General features: G+C 37.1%; 1 protein-coding gene across 17 annotated transcripts in view; it reads right to left on the reverse strand.

Annotated features, from left to right (window-relative positions):
• Window positions 1–475: 475 nt before the first annotated feature.
• LOC136827982 (protein tramtrack, alpha isoform-like) overlaps window positions 476–15,273 on the reverse strand; it is a 39,148-nt gene continuing 24,350 nt past the window's right edge. For 4 of the 17 annotated variants that reach the window (XR_010849871.1, XM_067085582.1, XM_067085584.1 and 1 more), the window contains one exon: window positions 476–4,177. Coding sequence is in view for 3 of the 17 variants with exons in the window: in XM_067085582.1 (XP_066941683.1) it covers window positions 3,980–4,177 (198 nt within the window). In the remaining 14 variants the exon portion in view is untranslated. Of the gene's footprint in view, window positions 4,178–4,974; window positions 5,600–15,273 lie in introns of those variants that run through there. The other 13 variants (XR_010849862.1, XR_010849866.1, XR_010849868.1 and 10 more) reach the window with 10 other exon arrangements.

Below are 15,273 nucleotides of genomic sequence, written 5' to 3' on the forward strand. Positions count from 1 at the left end.
GATGAATGCAATTAAATATGTGATGAAGTGTCACTGAACAATAAGACAATAAAGAAGTAAAATTTCACTTACCCCCAATTGGTCACACTTAATCTGATCCATGTGTATTTGATGAATAACCCACACACACTATCCCTGAATGCAAAGATGAATAAATAACGCTTGCAGTCAAACGTATTTTGAGGATTGTCCAGCTTTCAACCAATATGTATATCAAATATCAGAAACATATCTTTATAAAATTATTTTTGTCAAAACATAATTTTTAATTTATCCACTAAAGTCGTAATAAATTACATCTCAATGTAACTCGTCAAGTACAAACCTTACAAACCAGGCTTGTGAGAGTTGAGACGGCTAAGCCTTACCTTTGAATGTGCGAGTCTTCATGAGAAAGGGTGGCATGCCCAAGGTCTTTTGATGTAGCAGCCACCATTTACAGCTCCATTACATATTATTAAGGTAAATACAAGAGGAAACTTTAAGTGTTTATTATAAAAAGACTTTTTAAATTAAAATAAAACGAAGAGTAAACATTACTTGAATAAAGCACAGGAATCAAAGCCTTTCACCATAAAATCATACTGCAAACTAACCGTCAAAGGAGGACCTTACCAACAAAATTATCTTGGAAGTCCTGTGATTTGAAAATTAGCAGCATGAGTTACAAATCTGTGTAAGACTTTTGAATACATTGTCAAGTAAAATTGTTCTGTATTGAGTCAATTTTCAGTTACTCAATCATATGTGCCACACAAAAACAATGGTGTAGATAACAAGAGTTATGAGATCAAGGAAGTTACTAATCTCTACAAATACAGTTAACAGTAAGAATGGGTGATACAGTGGCTCCCTGGTATACGAATTAAATTCATTCCCAATTCCAATTTGTATATCGAAATGTTTGTATATTGATCCAAATATTCCCATGAGGAATAATGGGAATTCAATTAAATTGTCCCTCACTCAAGAAATTCCTCCATATCTACCCTTTGTACCCACATTAATACAATTATTTTTAGTGCAAGCACAACACTGTATATAGTTTAATGATAACCATATTCAACATAAAAGATGAACAAATCATATGTCACTGCAGTGATGCACAGCTGACTTGAGATAAAGGGAGGAGGGAGGGAGCATTTATACTGCTGAGGAGAGGAGAAGAGACAGTAAAAACGTTACTGTATGTACATTTAAACAATAACAATTCACATAAAAAATAAAAGAAGGGAATTTCACAATAAATTTAACATAATGACACAATATAAAAACAATCAAATGCAATACAGTAACAATAAAAAATTGAAAAAGTCTTACCTTTAGTGAGTGTTTGGGACTGGGCTGAGTGAGATGGTAGAGAGGAGAGGGAGGGGATGGTGGTGGGTTATTGGGTGAGAGATGGGGGTTTGCTTCCCACTGACTTCCCAGCTGTATGTACCACTTGGACCGGGCTATGTTTCACCTCCGTTTGCTTTCACTTACATTTGATTTGCCTAAATCCCTTCTTTTTGTTACAGTAAAATACCTATCAAGTGACACTTGCTTTTTACAATTTTTTAGCACTGTAAAAGTAACTCATCCCCACTGACATTTTAGTAAAGAGAACCATCGTCTCAGTCGTTTTATTGCCTTCCCACTACCTCCTTCCGTCCCTACATCCACATGGCCCTTCCGCTATCATCCAGGCCTGAGGGGATCCCTTCTCTCCATCCACAATCCCGGGCGGCTGTGGCGGCAGATTCCACCTAGCAGCTCTTAAATCGAATTTTTAGCTTGTCCACAGAAACAAAAGTTTTCAAAAATTTTACTTCATATAATGAAAATATGAATAACAAATCATTCGTATGCCGACAAACCACTGTATAGTCTTTCCCCATTTCTGTATTTGCATAAAGTAATTTTACAAAACATACATGATCTTGCACTGTTGAAATAAGCCATTACCTATTAGAGCTTTACATTTATCAAAATGAGTTTCTAATACAATAATGGTTTATTGCTGATTTTACTAATACTCAAGAAATTAGTCACACTGCAAATTTTGAAAAACTGAATTAACTGTACCAGACTAATATTTTTATATAATTGATCTCCTGGTAAATAAAACATTTTACAAAAAGAACATTTCCAAGAAATATACAGTAAATGGCTAAACAAAAAAATAATTTCATAACTACAGTACACAAAGGAAAATGGTTCCTGCTTGTTTAGTCAACAGACATTTTGCTGAATGGGCACCTTCACATCACGCCTTTAGGGGGAAAGATGTTTGGTATTATTTTAAATGTGGTTAGTACAAAGTGGGAAAAGGGTTACTTTAACAATGTTTCATTTGAATATGAAACATAGAATGTTACTCTTGTTTTAATATTTTTTTGGCCTAACTGTAAGTACAAGAAGTCACTGTTGTGTAAAAATATGAATAAAAAACACAAAATTAATTAGATGACATGTCTGTTCTGCCCAGGTGGGTCCCACATCATAAAGTATGTAATGAGGTTTCATTCAGCAAATTATCCATTAAGCCATGTTTCCATTGGTCAAGTGTTTAGCTAAGAAGAAAACTGTTCCTAGGATTTATCTGAAAGTAATGTTTACCTTTCTAGCTCAATATAACTGTACACAAATGTTTCCATGAGTTATTTTGCATAATCCTAATACAGCAGAGGAAGTTGGTTTTATAATGAAAATATAAAGTTAAAATATAGTTATATACACTAAAATTAGAGACTAGAAGTTTATTTACATTTAATTTGACAATTCAGTGACAAAATTGTCTTTTTACAAGATATGGTGAAGACTAACTTGTACAATTCACAGATACCCTCCAAAAAACTTGTCTGAAAGAGGTGTCCATATAAACCACAGATGCATCAGATATATGCAGAACATCTGTATAGTTTTTCATATCTGCATCTGCATCGGCTCTGGATAAATAAAAACATCTGCATCTGCATTTGCAATGAAGTAAATATTAGAGATGTTTTGGATATTTGGTCTGTGCAACATCTGCACAGTTTTTCACGTGCAAATTAGTAAGTGCAGCATCTGCATATCTCAATTCTGACATCCAATTCATCTCTAATAGAAAAAACTGATATACTGTATGAACAGTTGTTGACACATTCTATGCTACTGCAACACCGAAAAGGGTTTTATGGTACATTTGCTTTGATTTTCTTTTGTTTAATAAAATATATCTACCATATATCTACTGTATACTTGAAAAATCTTTGGAAGCTGTTAGTAACTTTTCTACATATGGTAAAATTAAGACTGATAAGCAGAGGAATTGCTTGGAGAGGACTTTTCTTATTCAAGTTTACCAGTAAGGCATGCAAGGTTAGGACAGCTCGGAGCAGTCATGTTTAAAGCTACATTATTTCTATGCCATTATCCTTAACAATGAATAAACATTTATGGCTACTTTATATATATGTGAAAAGAACTCTATTTTCTACTGTTTTCAAAAGTAAAATGAATGGAATGTAAATTCTACTTTTGTTGAGTGTTGAACTACATAAAAAGTCTAAGTTTTACTGAAAAATATCATAGACAACAATTAAAAGCCATAACTGAACCAATGTATAATACTATAGATGTTAAAAGTGAAACTGGCAGGTAAAGTCTATTTATATGCTACTTATACAACAGTGAAAGTAACATATAAAAGGTGTTGGCTATTATATAACAATGAAGGTCAATTTTAGGAAGTAAAGATACTGTACTTTGCCATTCAACAGGGTAACAAAATAAAAATAGAAAATGCATCCTACTCCAATGTGTCAAAACAAACAACCCAACAGTAATAAAAAGACCTCTAAGAATGATCACGATTTTTTTCATCTTCCTTCACCAAGCAATTTAGAAAATAAAAAGGGAAATATGAGAAAGGGAAGATGCATGGAGGCAAGCTAGTGTGTGAAACAAAGTGGGAGGAGGAAGAGAATCTTGAAATTTGACCAGATGCAGAGTGCTATTGAAATGCATGGTTCTTCTTGATATGGCTTGCCAGGTGGCTCTTCCAGCCGGATCGGAAAGGGCAAAAGGGGCAACAGAAAGGCTTTTCCCCTGTGTGTTTGCGAATGTGGCGCACAAACACACTGTGCCAGGGGGTGGAGTAATAGCAGGAAGAGCACAGATGAACCTTCTTTGTGCTACAAGCCTCACAGTTCTGAAACGAGAAACATAATGAACACCAAATGTGCCCAAAAGGTCTTTTACAAACTCAAAAGATTTACCGCTACTCATCTTGCCTAATCTACTTTTCAAGATTTATGGTACAACAAAACTGTGAGACTTGCTCTTTTATATCAACAATAACCAAATCATTTTTAAAGTGAAATGGTAAATTTGAGCTCAATACCATCAATTAAATTTAAGTTGTCGTAGTAAAGAAAAATACTATTAAGAATCTACTTTGGAAGGAATGCTAAAAATCTAAGTCGAGGGTAATGTAATTATCTATGCAAAAGATAACCATATAGTTATTAAAACACAATCATGAATGCTATAACACTGCATACACTTACTGGTCAGTCTGTCATTTTTCAAAACTAATTTTGTATGGAAAACTTTTCCCACAGATTTCTAAAATTGAACAGCTTAAGAGAATTGCAGAAGAAAATAAGAAGCTTTGCCCTTAAAAGTCACATTTCATTGTACACAATCAGTTTCAGATCCTAAACTATGAGTAACCAAAGTAATGTCTCATTAATCTGGATACTATGTGTTCATGGATTTGGCTTTGCAACATATCCTCATAAAATCTGTGGGATAAAAACTGCACATCAGAACCTACTAGTGCAATTTAATGACTTAGAAAGGATATGGGATGTATGAACTCTTAATACCCAAGTTAATCACCAAAAATATGTTTACATCAAACTACCTAAATTAATTTTAAAGATTGTGCATGACTAGGAAGTCATTTCAAGGCTGAAGTTAGTTTAGAAATCAACAAAAGCAGCATGACAAAATTAAGAATTTATTTATAATTTTTGGCACACTTTTTACATGATTTAGAGCAAAACTGCTACATATAGTTCTTTGGTAGGAGAAAAATATAGTTTTTGGTTCCTGGCAATAATCAATACCCCCTACATATTGAAGTTTGCTATTCAGAATGAAAATGTTTTGTACTGAAATTTCAAGGCAAATTTTTCTTTTTATATTCCTTTAATGTTTCAGTACTAAAATATATATACAGTACATATAAATATTGCATCACATACCATGAATATTATTTTTGATGCTAAACAACAACTGCAAAGGAATACAGTGACATTAGGGTGAGATATGATATCACCAAGAGGTCTCTCAGAGCTTTGGGACTAAATCAGAAATCATGATGTGTTTTCATGTGCTTTGTGACAACGCTCTTGCGAAAAGACCTATAAGAGCAGTATGTGCAAGAAAACATCTTCTCTCTTGTGTGAGTAGCAAGGTGCTCAACATATAATGCATGAAATTGACTTGAATACCGACAGTACGGACAGTGATACAACGTACGAGGATCCTGCGCCTCGGAAGTCTTATTATTATCATTCCCACCATCACTGCCTTTACTCTGGGGAAAAGAGCAAGCCTCACGTGTCTGAAAAGAACGAAAAGTAAATTCTGTCATAGGGATTTTGTTCCCAACAACTATTTAATGGGCCTAGTAACAGCTACCTGTATTAAATGGCAAGAGGAAATCCAATGCATGGATTCCCTATCCTGAATCTACCTGCAAGGAAAAATAAAATCTAAATGCTATGTGATTATTTTGTTATGAATTAGAAAGAGATGGATGATTCAGTGCTGTTTTTCTGATTCTTATAGCTCCATTCTCTATAAAATTCTTAAAGAATTACAGCATTATATCACAAACTTTTATATAAGTCTTTCTGATTTTTGAAGTACAGTACCTGAAAATATCATGTGAAGATCACATAACATTATTTTAAAGAAAATTCTTTGGTGTGCAGAACATATAACAACCACAACAAGAGTAAATTAATTTTGCAAGTGAATAAAAGGGGCTCTGAGATGCAAAATGCATTATATAACTGGTACAAATCATTGAGTAAATGTTTTCCCTGCTGGTCTATGTAAAAGGACTAAACCAATGTCTTGCTTTGAAATGGAGTTCCTAAAAATGGACAATATATGGTAAGAAGGAAAAACTTGGCTAGCCTTCACTAACACAAGGATGACTTGTGACCTGAACCTGTACCACATAACTCTTAATGCAGAAAGGAATAGAACCAACTGCTTTGCATCTGTGACTCTGTAGTCTAATGATTAAATTTCTATCAAAGAAACCTCTGCAATGGTAAATATTGAATAATATTGGACATATGAGGAAGATTAAAGTGGGAAAGAGCACATAAAGTGAATCATCATCATCCTCATCACTACTGTTTGTGCATCATTTTCCCCCTGATATCTTGCATTTTTGCCTGAATTCACAAATGGTTTGGGTTGTTATCTATGCTCTTTCCACATGCCTATCTGGCCATTCCTACAGGCAATTTTCCTGCTACTTCCATATCTACTACAGTCCGACCTCTTTAAACTGGCACCCTTAGGACCAGACCACTGTCGGACCACAGAAAATCCCAAATGATAGAAATCACCCCTAAAAAACCCCCTATGTACACAAAGTCTTGCCAGTTCATTCCACAGATGAAGTGCTGTGTTATCAAAAGTAGAACAAAGCTTATGAATAATCACTGTCATTCGTCAGGTTTAGCTCCCTAGGAAAATTCTGGACTGCTCTATAAGCATCTCTCCGGGAATGCTTACAGCTGCAGTAAGTCGGAGCTTAAACTTCTCCATATGCACACTGCCAATTTCTGATCTCCTGGCACCCTTCAATGTTTTCTGGCACTTCAAATTTTCTAGCTTTAGTTTTCAGCAAAAACCTAAAAATCTGCTGCTTTTGCTTCTTAAACCCGCACGTGTGAGTGAGTGAGCGAGTGAGAGACAGGAAGACTATTGGCCCCGGTTAGGTTGTTACACCGACATATCCATTTGCAAAAGTCAAACAATACAGTTGTATTCAGAATAATGATAATTTAAGTAAAGTAAAACTTGTTTTACATACTGTATGCAATTACATTTCATACATTATTGTCATATTATTATTGTATTATAATTTATGAATAAAGCAGTCGCATGCCATTTGCATTCTGCTAATGTTTATATTCTTAAAATCATCAGCCAACTGACTACATTTTACTGACATCATCACAGCCATTAGTTGCTAAATGAAATGCATTTCAGAGATTTGTCTTTTTATGTAAATTATCAAAGCTGAGTTTAAAAACGTAAATTACTTTATTTATAAATGCAGTAAATTAAATAAAGTACAGGTGTAATTTTGCCAGTATCTGGTGTTGCTTTTGCCTCTTCCAAAATGTTTTGTGGCCTGCACATTATTCATTTATTCTGCCACAGCGACAACTGTAAATTTAGTGGCATGCTTTCTTAACACTTTCCTCTCCATTGCAAGAAGGATGAATAAATATTTATTTTATATTTTTACTTATGGAAGTCACCATTGAAAATTAGCAAATTTTCAACAAGTCGACAACTGTAACTCAACCCTTTATAAACAAGTGTTAGTTACTGGCAAGCAGCTGTTTCTTGATTCGATTGTTTACGTCAGTCTTGCTGTTGCTTATGGCAGTGTCTTGTACACAGTAGTAAGTGGTTGTTAATTAGAAGAAATAGTGATGAATTCTTAGACAAGTCACATGATTGGTGAGCCTGATTTAATGTAAGAAGATTTACATTTAACCTAAAGAACTTTGGTTTCTATGCCTATTTATTAGTTAAAAGTTAACTCAGATATAATATGCATTTTCAATGGTATCTACCGAAACCAAGACAGGCATAGAAAGCCTAGTCCAGTGTAATCTACTGAAAATACATCTCACACTATACACGATGTAACTATATGATGAAATCATGTTTTTGGATGAAATTTTAATGACTGCATGATACACAAGATTGGTTAATACATGAGTATATACAGCAGAAAAAATTATGATTCTTTTGTATGCTGTATATATTTGAATTTCACAGAATGTTTTCATTGGTAATAAACTGTGCATGTGTTTTACAGAGCAAGCTCCAGTTCTGAAATCCAAAAAAAATCCCAAAACTGAAATGACGTGTGGCACCGCCCTTGTGGCTGCTCATGAACTAATGGCGGATAATTCAAAAAGATCCTGGACCATGGAGTGCTGGATTTAGAGGCTGGACTGTATTCTGTTCCTAATCCCCTCTTACTAAATGTCTAAACTGGCTCAGTCTATAAGACCTGTCTATTTTCCAGCCTGCTGGATATATTTCTCAGCAATGTAGTAATTTATAATATGGACTTCTCACTGCGCTACAACTGTGGACCATGCAATGCTGATATATCATTAAGTTAAAAATTACATGATAAAACTTATAACTCTTCAAATACCCTAAAAATATTTTCAAAGAATTTTCTTTTATCCATATTTCCACACTAAGTTTCCATATGCTGTCCGGCGGCTACTATTAATTCCCCAATGGTGCAATCTTCATAGCTTGCCCTAAATGTAACAGAAGGGTGCCAGATATATTGTCTTCCATTAAGGAACTGTTAAATATAAATCCAGTCATTCCCTGACGAACTCTTCCTATTCCACATGATACTGACAATGCACCGCTGCTAAAAGCCTAAAGCCCAAGTTCCTCGAAAAAACACCAAATACCATTTGCATAATTGGCAGGATTGTAGAGAATCTGGAAGAGGCATTCCAAAAACCTGAATCAATGATTTTGACTCCTATATTACCCATCTCTTCGAGGATATATACCAATTTGAGACTATCTGCTTCTGGTAAGAAAAATTCTGCCAACAACACAGGAATGTAAAGGAAATATACTCCTTTTTATAGTGAGCAGACAAAGACATGCATAGCTGCTCATACTGACCTCCTTTTACTTGCTTTTTACTAAGGAAATCAGCTACAAAAGCAAGCTGTACAGTGAGCTGCCTTCTAGAGAACTGAAAAAGAAATTTAACAATAGACTAGGAAAAAGGGGTGTACTATGAATAATTTACTGAGCAAATGTACCAGCTCTAACTGAGCAAATGTACCAGCTCCAAAGACACTGGAAGGTACACTAAAATAATCTAAGATAAATGTTGCCCCAGGAAAAATATGGATTAAGCTACAAACTATTGTAGAATGGATTCCTGAGATCTACCACAGTGGACCGGTGTTAGAAACTAAATTAGACTAAAAAGTTTAAAAGAGGGAGACTGGAATGGAGAAGATGAGACAGAAAATCAAAGTAACCAAAAATAACATTTTCAAAATAAAATTGTTTCATATTCTTACCGCGTAATTACATAACTAATGTATCTACCTCGCATGGCAACTTTTTGAATTTAGCGGCAGTGCTTGTTCAGTATATATGAAACAATTTTATTATGAAAATGTCATTTTCATATAAGTAACTTACCAAGTAATTACATAGCTGAATCCCACAATGAATGGAGGTGGGATACATGGACACAGTCTACTCCAAAACATTAAAGAATGATAATGAATTTGAAATAGAAAAAATCTGCCAGCATTGTATGCAATGCTTGTTGTTTCCTTACCTGGTAAGAGAGTTACTGCAGGTGAATACTATACTGCCTCTGGTTGGTGCTCATCTTAACTCGTAGTGGCGTGGCTGTTCAGCAGTTGCGCCTCTACTTAAGTGGGAGCTTTGTAATGGAGGATATGCCTGATGGCTAACAAAGCATACAATAGGGTGCTCTTGCCCTGGGCGCAGTACCAACATTAAAAAACCAGACAAAGCTGTCACCTACTCTGAAAAACTTGATAAAAACCACAACCTGTCCACTAAGACTGGTGGATACTCCAGGTACCTTGTACCCCCACGCTCCCCAAAAACTCGAAAACCCTACACCACGACAAAAAGATAGGAGAGAAAAAGTGCTTCCTATAATTCTTCACCCAATACCATGCCAGCCACTGATAACAGACCCAAGGTACTACAATCATTAAAGCATGTTTCTACTTCCTTCAGGTAGTGAGAAGCGAAAATGGACCTGCACCTCCAGTAGGCAGACTGGATAATGGAGGTCAAGGACATGTTATGTCTAAAAGCCAAGGAAGTAGACACCGCTCTGATATCGTGCGCTCTCATTTCAAAGTTTGGTAAAATGTCCACCTGGATCTGGGAATGTGCTTCTCTAATCAAATCTCTTAAGAGGAACGGAAATGGTTTCTTTGACAGAGGACGAGATGGGTTCCTTACAGAACACCAAAGATTACTAGCTGGACCCATTTTCTGTCCTATTCAGGTAGTATCTCAAAACTCTGACTAGACACAGCACTACCTCTTCCTCCTCTGGACCGAGAATATCCATTAAGTTCTTAACAGTAAATGGACAAGGCCAGGGCTTGGACGGGTCCTCGTTCTTGGCCAGAACACCTAAGGTGAAGGAGCAAACTGCATCTCCTTTAGTGAAACCCACTCTCTTGTCAATAGCTTGTATTTCGCTGATGCACTTAGCTGTAACTAAAGCAAAGAGGAAGAGAGTCTTATGCGTCAGATTCCAAAGAGAACCAGAATGAAGGTGCTCAAAAGATGGGCCAGCCAGCCATTTCAGGACCACATCCAGATTCCACGAGACCAAAGTGCTGCCCTTTTTCTGTTTCATCAAATCGAACAACTTTATCAGGTCTTTGATGTCAGAGTTCAATGAGAAATCCAGGCCTCTATGCTTGAAAACTGAGCTAAGCACTGCCTGATAACCTTTAATGCTAGAGGAAGGCAAGTTCCTGGTATTCCTCAGAAAAAGGAGAAAATCCGCAATCTGAATTAAAATGGTCTCAGAAGATGAGACATTGCAGTTGTGGCACCATTGTTGAAAGACTGTCCAATTGGCCTGGTAAACAAGGCTAGAAGACTTTCTTCTGCACTTTGCAATAGCCTCTGCAGCTTCCCTTGAAAAACCCTTCGCTCTGAGCAGCTTACGGACAGTCTGAAGCCTTTCAGGGCAAGAGTGGACAACCCTTGGCGGTGGCTTCTGAAGTAGGGTTGTCTGAGTAGTGATACTTTTTGGGAAAGCAGTCTTGGGTAGTCCACCAACAGACGTAGGAGGTCCAGGAGCCATTCCCTCGGGCCATGAGGGTCATGGTCACATTGTGGTGCACCTGGAACTTGTTCAAAACCTCCCTGATCATTGCTGAAGGTTGGGAAGGCATATGTCTAGATCTGACCAATCTTCTAGTATGACATCCATGCAAAAGGATCCGGGTCTGGCGAGCAAAACAGAAGAAGACGATGGTTCCTGGAGGTGGCAAACAGGTCTATCATTGGCTTGTCTCACAACTTCCACAGATCTAGACATACCAGGGGACCCAGGGTCCACTCAGTGGGAAGGACATCCTTTTGATGGCTCAGCTCGTCCGCCACCACATTTAACTTTCCCAGGATAAAGTGGGTGATCAGTGTCGCTTGATTTTGGTCTGCCCACAGCAGTAATTCTCTTGCAGCCTGGCAGAGAGAGAAGGATTGAGTACTGCCTTGCTTGTGAACATAAGCTAAGGCCATGGTATTGTCCGTGTGCACCACAACTGTTTTGTTGAGGACCAGGTGAGAAAAATTCTATAGGTCTAGCTGAACTGCCTTCAGCTCTCTTATATTAATATGTGAGTCTTGTTGTTCTGGGGTCCATGTCCCGGAGACCCCTTGATTGTTTAGCAGGGCTCCTCAGCCTATGTCTGAGGCATCGGAATAGGAGTCTAAGTCAGGGTTCAGAGGATGAAGAGACTTCCCTTCTGACAGCCACCACTGCAGGTCCGATTTTATCTCCAGGGTGATCAGAAAAACATGACTGTCTGGCTGTGTCTTCCTGTTCCAGTTGGCCTTCAGGTAAAACTGGAGAACTTTCATCTGTAATCTGCTCAGTCTGACAAACATCTTTGTGGAGGCCAGAGTCCCCAGTAGGCTCAGCCATTGTTGAACCGAACAAGACGATAGGACTATAAAATCCCAGACTGTTTGAAGGCAGCTGGATATTCCCTTGGGGGACAGAAATGCCTGAAAAGCCCAAGAGTTCAGTGTCATTCGCAGATAGAGGATTTCTTGTGAAGGGCTCAACTGGGAGTTCTGGAGATTTATAAGAAGGCCAAGCTCCTGGGTCAGAAGAAGAATCTTGAGTGTGTCCTCCAAAGCTTGTCCTTTGATGGGGATCGAAGAAGCCAGTCATCTAAGTATTATTATTATTATAATAATTTAACCAGACCACTGAGCTGATTAATCAGCTCTTATAGGGCTGGCCCAAAGGATTAGGATGAAATGCCAGGTCTAGGCCATAGGCCTAGAACTGGGACCAAACAGGTCATTCGCATGATGATGAATAAATGAAAATGAAGTTTAAAAGAAAAAAACTGTATAACAAATATGCTGAAACGCATGTATACAATAAATACATTTGCTCGTTTCCATACATACAAAAAAAAAATTAAAGATTACAAAGAATAAAATAAAATTTCATAAAAATCAAAAATTAAAATTCAGAATTACAATTTTTTTTTCTTAAACGCCCTACAGGCTTCTGTATTTTCATTATTTACTTGGATTTATATTTTGTCTATCAAGTTACACTTTTTAATGAAAGATAAAATTGGGATGACTGAAAATGTATAAGATTCTGATAAAATTTCCCCCATTGATTTATTTCCAAAGGTTGATACTCACTGTTGATTATATTTTGGACAGTCGCACAGCACGTTTGACTGTTATCAACACTTTGCATTCTGGGCATTCGGGAGGAGGACCACATGGACTGTTCATCAAGTGTCCATGTGTCAAACGAGTATGGCCTATTCGCAGACGCGTCAGAATTACTTGTGTTTGTCTCTCTCTCCGACATGATGAGCTCCATTTTCCAACGCTGGATTTTATCTGTTTCAACTTATTATTTATAGGTTCCTCGTTCCATATGTTTTGCCATTTATTTGTAATGGTTGTTTTTATATCTGTTATGTAATCACTAATTGGGATTTTTATATTTGCTCTTACCATGCGGACTGCTTCTTTAGCTGCTTTATCAGCTTCCTCATTTCCTTTAATCCCTACATGGGCAGGGATCCAACATAATTCAATATTTTTTCCATTATTATACAATTTGTGGAGTTCATATTTAATTTCTTGTACAATATTATTTTTTGAGTAGTAACCTTGAACGGCTTCTATAGCGCTTCTTGAGTTGCTAAAAATAACAAAATTATTGAATGTTACTTGCTTTATAATTTTGATGGCTACTGCGATTGCACATAACTCTGCTGTGAAGACTGAGGCATTATTAAGCAAAGATAACTGATATGACTTGTTCTGGGGATATCCTACTCCATGTTGGGATTTAGACTCCATGTAGGATATATATGATTTATGATTTATTTTTTGTCTATGGTGTTCTGGGGTATATGAGGAACTTTTTGATAAATATTTCAACTGAGTGCAAGTCCTTATTTTATTCATAGTCCAATGGGGTGGTAACTTCACTGTTGGAGGTACTTGTATATCTATATTCAGTGATTCAAACAATCTACAGTATTAGCTCTAATTGGGAAAGGAGGTGGATGATTGTTTATAAATATATCTCTTAGCTCAAATAGATTTTTGTTGGTGAATCACTTGCCTTGATTCTTAATGCACTTTTCATTGTTATGAACTTTCTATGGAGGAACAGTGGCAGTTCGCTACATTCGACTTGTACTGAGGAGACTGGTGAGGATCTAAATGCTCCTGTACATATTCTTAGTCCTTCATTGTGAATCGGATCTAATATTTTCAGTGCTGCTTCTGACGCTGAACCATATACTTCACTTCCGTAGTCAATGATTGATAACACTGTTGCTTTATACAGTATGGTAAGCGTATGTCTATCAGCTCCCCAATTTGTGTGATAGTTTTTTAATTAGATTTAGCGCCCTTTTGCATTTTGATTTTATGTAAGTTATATGGGCTTTCCAATTCAGGTGTGCATCAAATATTAATCCCAAAAATTTTGCGGTTTGGTTAATTGGTATATTATGGTTTCTGATTTTCAATTCTATTTCTTCACCTTTTTCCAGTTTTTATTTTTATAAAACATGACAGCTTGAGTTTTTCTATGGATAACCTAAAGCCTACAGATGAGGTCCATTCATCTATTTTTATTATGGTTTTATTAATCATTCGTTCTGCATGCTTTATCGTGATGCCGTATAATATATGGCAAAATCATCCATATACAGGTTACTCTTAATTCCAACCGGTAGTATGTTACTGATATCATTAATTGCTAATGTAAACAGAGTACCACTAAGGACACTCCCTAAAGACTGATGTTGATCCCTACTAAGTATAGCCATTTCGATGGAGGAGCGAGGACTTGACTGAACACCTGAGGGGCTGTGGAAAGGCCAGAGCAAAGAGCCCGAAACTGGTAAACCTTGTCTTGGAAGACGAACCTTAGATATTTTCTGGAACTTGGATGAACGGGGATATGATAATATGCATCTTGCATATCTGTCTCCATCTTGAACTTTGTCTTCAAGACAAGGTGATTGAGGGTGCTTACATAGAGGACTGGTCTCCAACCCCCCGATGCCTTTGGTACCACAAAGAGACAATTGTAAAACCCCTCCAAGCCAGTGTTCTGAACCTCCTCTATGGCCCTTTTCTGTATGAGGGAGGAGACCTCCTCCAGTAGAGCCAAAAGTCTCTTGGAGCCTACAGAGTATGCTGTCAATGTAATGGGAAAGGTGACTAAGGAGGGGGCTCTCCAAGAAAGGGATGATGTAGCCCTCCTTCAAAACATTGATAATCCAGGGCTCTGCTCCTCTTATCAACCACTTCTCCCAAAAATCTAGAAGTCTGGCTCTTCTGTACTGGCTTGGAAGAGCTCTTCTTGGTGGTCTTGGATGCAAAATGGACATTTGCACAGGACCTAAATGGTGTCTGAGATCTCCCTCCATGAAAGAGTTGTTGCTGGAGGGGGAGGTGGTCCTAGCTTGAAAATGAGACAAGTCCTTGGAACGCCTAGAAAACTGGGTCAGCAAGTCTTGCATTGTCTTCTGCAAGTCTGATGATATATCTTTCACTGTGTCCTGAGGGAAGAGATGATTCTTATCCAGGGGTGAGAACATCAATGCTGACTTTTGTGTCTGGGTAACTCCCTTAGAAGTAAAAGAGCACAAGAGCTCTTGTTTCTTCAGCACCCCAAAAGTGATG

This window comes from Macrobrachium rosenbergii, chromosome 42 (assembly GCF_040412425.1).
Source record: "Macrobrachium rosenbergii isolate ZJJX-2024 chromosome 42, ASM4041242v1, whole genome shotgun sequence".
NCBI lineage: Eukaryota > Metazoa > Arthropoda > Malacostraca > Decapoda > Palaemonidae > Macrobrachium > Macrobrachium rosenbergii.